At 45.7% G+C, this 9,028-nt stretch overlaps 1 protein-coding gene across 1 annotated transcript; it reads left to right on the top strand.

Annotated features, from left to right (window-relative positions):
- The first annotated feature begins 272 nt into the window (after positions 1–272).
- Positions 273–3,030, top strand: LOC6553888 (calphotin). Its single transcript, XM_026981862.1, has 2 exons — positions 273–2,305; positions 2,345–3,030. Exons 1-2 carry the CDS (start codon positions 355–357, stop codon positions 2,980–2,982), a joined length of 2,589 nt encoding a protein of 862 aa, XP_026837663.1. The 5' UTR covers positions 273–354; the 3' UTR covers positions 2,983–3,030.
- The last annotated feature ends 5,998 nt before the right edge of the window (positions 3,031–9,028 follow it).

Raw genomic sequence — 9,028 nt, 5'->3', positions numbered from 1 at the left:
ATCTTTTACTTCCCATGTAGCCAAGAGAGTTTTAATCCCATTTAATCAATGTCATTTTACTTGAAAGATTTTTGAATCAGTATTTTGCCGAGTACTTGTTTTGCTTAGTCTTCTCATTCTTACCTGTTTTCTCATCGATTTTAATTTTATTTGAGGCGATGGCCTAAATCATGGTCAGCACAAGGCTTGTCACGTCTCATGTTTTTCTCGTTTTCATTCCTCTGTTTTCAGTTGTCTGCTGACCATGAAAATCTGGCCATGAAACATTTTTTCAACTAAGCATTGGACAAGGTAAAGCCCGCCGAAAAGGCACAAACGGATTAACTTTTATCTGAAAGTGGGCAAAAAATAGACATGGAACCAGGAACGACTCCTTCGCCTGTTGCAGCACCGGTTGCAGCAACAGTTGCTGCGCCTGTGGCGCCACCAGCAGTGGCTACCCCAGTCCACGTAGTTAGCCCCGCGGCAGTGGCTCCTGCAGCAGCGGTAGTGGCTCCCGCACCAGCGGCACCGATAGCAGTCACTCCAGTTGCAAGTGTGCAAACGCCATCAGTTGCTGTTCCTGATGCTTCAGCTACAGCTCCAATTGCTGCCGCATCCGTTACTCCTGTCGCATCCGTGGCGGCTCCGGGTGTTGCAGCTCCAACTGCGCCAGCAGCAAGTCCAGTTTCAGCACCACCCATTGCTGTTGCCCAGATTCCGGTTGCTGTTTCAGCACCAGTGGCACCAGTCGTTGTTGCAACACCCACTCCTGTTGCCACAACTCCTGTTGCTGCGCCTGTGATAGCAACACCACCTGTTGCTGCCGCAGCTCCTGCTCCGACTGCTGTTCCAACACCCGTGGCGCCTCCAGTTGTTGCAACTCCCGTAGTTGCTCCTGTGATCGCCACAGCACCCGTGGTTGCTGCTTGCACCTCGGTTCCCGTTGCAACACCTGTAGCTGCTGCACCAGCACCACCAGAAACCCCAGCAGCTGTCGTTGCTCCTGTTGCTGCGCCTGCCGTTGCTCCTGCTGCTGCTCCCGTCGTAGCAGGGACTCCAGCTCCAGCGATCGCTGCACCACCTCCAGCTGAGACTCTGGTTGCAGCAGTACCGGAACCGGTTGTTCCTGTCATTCCCGAGGTTCCAGCTCCTGTTGTCGCAGCTCCATCGGTGCCCTCGACTCCCGTCGTTGCAACGACGCCAGTAGCTGCAGCAGAGCCAGTGGCCCTTGCACCACCCGCTACTGAAATCCCAGTCGCTGCTCCCACTGCAGCTGCGCCGCCTGTGTCTGTTGCACCACCTGTGGAGGCTGCAGTTGTCGCTCCTGTGAGTGCTTCGACTGAGGCTCCGGTACCTGCTGCAGCTCCAGTAACCGTACCAGAAATCCCAGCCGTTGCTCCAGTCGTTGTCGAGCCTCAAGTTGCTGCGGATCCTGTTGTAGCTGCACCTATTCCTACTCCTGCCTCAGAGCCAGAACCCATTGCACCAGCTGTTGTTGCAGAAGTCCCAGAAGTTGCACCAGTGATCGCTGCATCACCGGTTGCTGTTGCTGAAATAACACCACCAGTTGCGCCTCCTGTGGCCGCAGAATCAATACCAGCTCCAGTAGTTGCCACGACACCAACACCTGCTGCAACGGAGCCGGTGGTCATTGCACCTGCTGTTTCCGAAGTAGCTCCAGTGATTGTTCCATCACCCGTGGCCAGTGCTGTTGCTGAAGCTCCTATTGATGTAACGCCACCTGTTGTCCCTCCTGTGGCTGCCGAACCTGTGCCAGCTGTGACCGCTGCCGAGACTCCAGCTCCTGAGACCCCAGCACCAGTTGCAGTAGAACCAGTGACCATTGCGGCTACAGATACACCAGAAGTTGCTTCTGTGATCGCCACACCCGCTGATGCAACCGCTGAAGCTCCGGTTGCCACAGCTCCACCAACTACGGCTTCTGTTCCCGAAATCACTGTACCACCTTTGGCAACGGAATCTATCGATGTTCCTGTGCCATTAGAGGCCGCCGTAGAAACCACGCAGGCAGTCGAAGTTACAACAGAAGCTGCAGTTGCAGACCCTGCTCCATCTGAGGCAACTGCTTTAATTATCGAGCCACTGGACCCACCTATTCCGGATTCAGTGGAACAAATTACTTCCGCGCCAACTGTTGAAGTCTCTGCAGAACCAACATCTCCGCCAGTACCAGAAATCTCATCACCAACTCCAGAGCCCATACCCGAACCGGAACCGAGCCCAGCGATTCCGGCAGAGCCAATACCAGTGGAGACACCAGTCGCTATCCAGGCACCAGAGGTTGCCGTAGAGGCACCGGTCAGTGAGCCTGCACCGGAAAAAGTCCTGGATCCTGTCACAGCTGAAGCTCCTACAACAACTCCAGAACCAGATGTCGCCACCATTAATGACGCTCCTCCAGCTCTTGTTGAAAACGTTACTGCTGCTGCAGATGTGGAATCAGCCATACCGATCACTGAACCACCGGTTGAGCAAAAGATTCCTGCAGCTGAAGTTCCAGAGACGGTGAAACAGCCAGTGGAGATTGTGGTTGAACAGAGCGCCATCCCTATAGAGGCAGCAGTCTCGGAAGAGGTTTCAAAACCTGCAGAAGAAGATGTTTCTCCAGCTGCTTCTTCTCCAGAACCAGTGATTTCTGAAACATCAGCTGCCGAAGAACCAATTACGGCAGAGGAAACCGCAGAAAATATTACTGCCGGAGCTTCTGAAGATGCTCCCACTTTTGCAGAGAAACCAGTAGAAGAGGTATCCACTGTGGAAATCCCCGAACAGTCATCGTCACCTACAGATTCCGTTCCCGTGGCAAAGATAACTCCTTTGCTTAGAGAGCTTCAGACCACCGATGTTTCGCTATTGGCCATTGCCGCCACACTGGATGCCATTGGGGAAAAGCTAAAGGACCAAAAGGCCAGAAATCAGCAAGTAATGGACAGACTCTGCGAAATCGAGAAAATTCTTGGCCCTCCCACATCCAATTAGCTCAAGTGAAAAGCCTAGATCATGTAAAATAAAGCTAATAAAGCGTTAATGCACCAATTTTAAAGTAAATATAAAATGATAATAATATCGCTTTAATTTTGTTTAGCCAACAAATACGAGGAATAAATATGGTATAATAGGGTTAAAATATCCGAAGTACGTTTAGGTGGTCACAAATTGTTCCGTGCAAAATTAATGTAACCAAAACAAATCTACCACTTCCACTTTTTGGACATATCAGCATGGCTGGTTCCAAAACCCCAGCCACAGAACCTAATTTGCAAGCGCGTCAAAAATTTTCACGTGGAAAATTAGCATTTCAGATCGGAGTGGGGCATAAATACAGACGATTGTAAAAGGAGAAAATTAATGCATATTTCCCCCACTTTGTCAGCGAAAAAACAACATAAATTAGAGTTACCTCGCTGCTTTTGTACCGAGAAAGCTGGCGACTTCTGATAATTGGAAATTTATCAATGAATAATTTAATTTTGTGCTCCTGCTTACACTTCCTTAAAAGCTCACATATAAAGACTATTCTTTCTTCATTCCATTTAAAAATGAGCCCATGAAATTTATTTGGATCAGTCCCGATGCAAAAGTCAATCGAGAGTCGTAAAAACGGTCAAAAGGGCTAAATGGAAACTTTTATTGCGGCAAACTGAAATTTGTGTTTATGGGCAAGTAAGTCCGGGTGAGTCAAACACCTTCGGCTATTATTCTAATCATTTGCATTGTTTTGGTTGGTTGGCTGGTTGGCTGACTGCTTCGTTGGCCTATCTCACAAAGTTTCCCTTTTTTGGGCTTGTATATGGGCAGAATTCGACAGAACCCAGTTACATGTTCGACAGTTCAATCTAAATCTATCGGCTACCCACACACACACATAGCAACACAAAAAGAAACTGAGCTAAAAGCTGAATTCCCATTTGACCATTTTGTCTGGAAACAATAAAATGACCTCCCGCACACAGATACAGATACACCAGATACACCAGATACAACCGACAGCCAGCAACATACGAAATCGCATAAATGTTGCAAATGGAGCAACAGAGTGAAGTTGTCATGCCGAGGATGCCGTGGCACAGAACCAAAACAACAGCCACAGCTACAGCTACCCGAAACTGGAAAAAACGAATTTCCTTTTTTAGACTTTTGGCACTTTTGGGTGGGGGGAGGGTGTGGCTCCGGAGGGGGATAGTCAGTCGGCTATTCTCATGCGACTGGGATGAAGGTTACACAGCCTAACCGCATTAATGCCAGCACAGAACAACTCGGTCCGAGTCACAGCCAAATGTGTAATTGTTGCCTGGAGGATTTGCAGAAAGATTTTCACTGTCATTTGAACTCTGTTTAAGGCTTCATTCGCTTTCCCTCTGCAGTTACTGCCATAAATGCTGTCCTCCCCGGTTAAATGAACCAAATTGAAATGGTTCTTGTTTGTGTAACGATGAGAGTGCTTCGGTTTAGGATGTTCTTATATACCAACAATACACATATACCTGTTTAGGCAAACTTATATCTTTTTTCCAGCTATTAACTATGGATATACATATTTGGTTTATATGCAACCTGTTTCTCAGAGCTTAAGCATTATCTTGATGGCCTTCATAACGCCCAATCTCTAGTGAACTAACATACGTTTTAAGAATTCAAGTTATTGGATATTACTTTAAGGTGACATATTTCTTTTCATCATGCTGTTTTTAGTTTTTCTGTTTATTTACATTTTTATAATTTAAACCGAATTTTGTGGATGAAGAGATTGAATTACTTTCTACTTATATTTGGGTATGATAGGGTATGATTGGGTATATAGGAAACTCACGTACAACCCTTGAATACCGAATCTTTATGACGTTTATAATGCTAAGTAATAATCAGTGCGCTTTTCCGAGTGCAGTGATCAACACTTCAGGCCGGAGCTGCTGTCGACCGCAGGAACATTGGTTGAACATTAACTTGACTCCCCCGAGCTGAGGGGCTCCAGAGTGTGCCAAATCAATCAGTCGCCAATGCATAAATGACACAGTCAGGACCGGCATACTCCTACTCATAGGCGACATCGTCCAGCTGTCGCACACGGTCATTGCGGCTAATGCGGTCCCTTGTTACACAGTATATGGCCCTTCCACCCGACATGGTCCTCTCAACGGCTAAATTGGAATTATCCCCTTAGCGACCCCCCATCCCGAACAGAACACCGCCCATGGGTTCACATTAGCCAGACACGATGGATGTGCCGGGATGTGGACAATGATGCCTTAGTGCTTGACTGGCTATAAATTTTGAATTAATTGCCGGCTGCTGAACATTTTTCCCAGAAATTTATGTTTTTCCCGGCTGGTATGCCTCTTCCTGGCCAGAGATTTTTGGCAGTGATTTTAATGTGATTTTCGGTATATAATAAGTGGGAATGGAAATAACGTTTACCTGCAGAACAGTTTATACACAGCGCAATATGGCTAAGGAGTTTTGTTATTGAAAACACTAAGCTTAATTGGGGGCGAGCCTCAAACCAAACCCTTTTTTCTTTCTTTACGTTAAGGGACCAGTCTAATCTTCGACTCTACATATGCTCTTTGTAGAAACTACGAAAACGCGTAGCTTCTGTTTTCGATTTTAATTTGATTACCAAGTGTAATCGGAGCAGGCATTAATCGCATTAATTCCAGCGACCCATTTAAGATGGCTCATTCATATCCAATTTTTTATCTGCTCCTTTGAGTAATTTTATAATTTTTCCCACCACCCTTCCTTCAACAACAGTGATTAATGACTTGTGAGAAAAAAGTGAAAGGTGTGCAAAAGGCAGGGGAAATTCATTTCCAGGGTTCTTGCATGATTGAGTTCTATTGAGTGAACTGCAGAGCTAAGCAGAAAATTTTTCTTCATTCCAACTGGCAAGGATAATTCGCTCGATTGCTTATACCTGGGAATGGAAAAGAAATGAGAGGGGCAAAGGGAATTTAAGTACGTTGAAACAAAGATGTAATTAAAGTCCATGAAACAATATTGAAATGCAAAACATTTCTGTGTGAACAACTTTTATTATGTATGCTCTATTCACAGAAACTAATTTGGTTCCTGCACATGACAACTCTTAATAGCCGACTAGATACAAATTTGACGGGGCAAACATTTGTTCAGTCCAGCTAGTAAGCCCATATAATAGCCCTATAATGAACTCTCGACATGTCCGTGTTCCGGGCAAATGTTTTTGAGTAATTCTTTTAGTTATATTTTATGAAAAACAATTAGCTGCGGGCCTTTCAATACAACTGCATAAGGCCAAACAAAGCCGTACATATATGTAAAAATCGGTTTAATTTGCCAATGATTGGGTGTGTGTGTGTGTGTGTGTGGCCGTGGGTGGTTCAATTATTTAACTACATAAACAATAAAAATATTCGCAATTGTGTATGTGGGCGGGCCGCATTAAAAAGTGAATGTGTCTTCTGCATATATGCAGTCATTGTTTTACAAGCCTTTGTGGGGTTTCGGCTCGGGGGCTGGGATTGGATGGAAATTGGGCTTGGGCTGGTGGGGCTGAGGTTGGAATTGGAATTGGGTTTGGGGCTGGCATCGGGGTGGTTCCAGATCCAAAACTGTCACTGACAGCACTACGTAAGTAATTTCGCGCATATGTTACGCCCAAGGGGGCAGAGTGGGAGTCGTGGGAGCCGTGGGACCATCATCAGGTTCGGCTTAAAGCCGGAGTTCGGCGTATTCATGGCTGCTGCACACGACAAATTGAATTTTATGCAAAAGCTTTAGTTTTTGCTGGCGTTTTCCTCTCCTCCTAACCGAACTACTCCCTTCAAAGTCGCGAATGTCCTTGCAGTTCGCGGCGACATCTATGTCCTGTTCGTCTGCATTATAATTTGTTCCTTTGTTTCCCTTCCAGCCCGCAATATCCTCGGTTTTCCCAGTGCTTTGCACTTTGCCACCGTATATCCGTCCAAGATGCGGTTTTCTCTGGCTGCTGCTGCTGCTGCTGCTGTCCCACTTTCGTTCGTATCCGCTTTGTTTTTGCCCCTCTTTTTTTGGCCAGCACTTTTTTTAGCATTGTGCAGGCGCCTGGATCGACGTTAATGAGGAATTATGTTATCGCACTGTTAAGCTGCCATAAACGGAGCTCTGATTGCATCCTTTCCCTCTCTTTTACCCTTCGCCGCGAAATTAACTGGGCTTTCGGGATAATTTAGACCTCAGTCGGGGTTTATGCATTCACAGACTAAAATTTACATAAAATCCAAATGAGTAATTTGCCTAACTGCTCAATGCATAAAACATGCCCCATAACAATGGAGCAGTTTACCCGTGTAATTGCATTTGTTTCGTTGACAGACGTTGCAGAGTTAACATCACATGTTGGCTGGTCTCGCTAACAGCATCAGATTTCTCTTCCGCTGTTAGCGCATATTGCGTATACGCCACCGAGCCAAACTCTTCGGCTCACTTCGGGCCCGATTGACTTGGCCCGTTAAGGTGTCGTCAGTTGGCTTAGTTTACTTTTAGCCGGTGCCAAGCGTAGTCGCTTCTCGCTTAACAGCTGCCGAACGCAGACTAAACAGCCTCCACGGAGAGCCATAAATGGTTAATATTGAAAGAGGATCTTGACCAAGTATACAGTGATCGGACCTGTGCCACAAACAAAATACAAATTAAGTGATTTTAATTAAATAAATCGAAGGCAAAGGTTAATTATTACAACCAACACAAGCTTTAAGTAAGGAAACCAAAAGAGTTGTGAGAACTTAGGCCAAACAAACCCTAAACAAATTAATTTAACTTGTTAAAAAAAAACTACTTCATACACTTTTTGGTATATAAACAGTCACAGAGAGCGAGACTATGAATCATATACAAAAGTTAATAAAGTAAACTAATAAAAAAAATACATATTTTTTAACCAAAAACCAGTTGTCAAACTGGCCGATCTGTTATGTCTAACCGAATATATGAATATAACCCGTTAAGCTAAATTCCTGTTACAAAACAGTTGAAGAAGACCTACCACAAAAACTGTTTTACGATAACCCTATAAACAATAACGAATTAATGATCCAGTTGGTAAACTGAATGGCAATCAAAATAAACAGAATTACATGAGATGGGAATTTCCCGCTTTCCACTCCGTCGAGCATGGGCCAAAAGTCTGAGCAGTCGAACAGCAGATGGTTCAGGCCAAAAGCAAGACGAAGACCGAGACGGACAACAGTCAAAAGTCGAGGATGCGGAATGCGAATAGAAATAGGAATTGTGTTAAATCATTTACACTTCCGCTGCTGTTTTGTTTGTGCAATCAATTTAATATTATTTGTGTTATCCAAGCTCTGTCTCAAGGTCCAACCCAACTCGTTCCCATCCTTATGGAGGGCATACGGCCCAGTCGTCCGGAACATTACATTTGTTTAACATTTGAGTTAACGCTTCATTGGGCCACCTACTCCACCGCCATTACTTATGTATGCCTGGCATTTCTCAAACTCCGACTGCCACTCGTAGTCCGACTTCAGGCCCATCTGTTGGCAAAGACAAAACAGCATTTAAATCATTATTCTTGGCGAGACTCAGCCAGCCAGCCAGTCAGCCAGTCAGCCCGACCTACCTACATCCACACCTTGGCTAGCCATCGAGAATCCTTTCAATTCATCCTGCGCGTGTCCTGCATCCGTAAGTGGACTCGGTGGGCGTGTTCGCCCGCCCGGACGGGATGGCCATATGTACTCCTTTTACGCCCCACTAAACACCCGCATAAATAAATTTCGTTAATGCCAAATAGTCTGGGGCGTAAAAGAAAGATGAGGTAACACAAGCAGCCGCAGTAGCTGGGCAACCGAGCAAACGACGGCAACTGAGCTTGGTCAAATGGAATGCCCAAGCTCAGGCTTACACAACATGTGTTGGGGTTCCGAAAACCGAAACCGCCCGGAAGATCTCTAAAAGCTATCATGGCTACTTTTTCATAATACCCAGATGGGTAAAATCTTGTAAAGATTACATTTTATTACTTCTACTCGAAGGTTTTGAGCATATG

The sequence above is a fragment of the Drosophila erecta genome, unplaced genomic scaffold, assembly GCF_003286155.1.
Source record: "Drosophila erecta strain 14021-0224.00,06,07 unplaced genomic scaffold, DereRS2 tig00000000-arrow-pilon, whole genome shotgun sequence".
Lineage (NCBI taxonomy): Eukaryota > Metazoa > Arthropoda > Insecta > Diptera > Drosophilidae > Drosophila > Drosophila erecta.
This window is presented reverse-complemented; position numbering and strand designations above follow the sequence as displayed.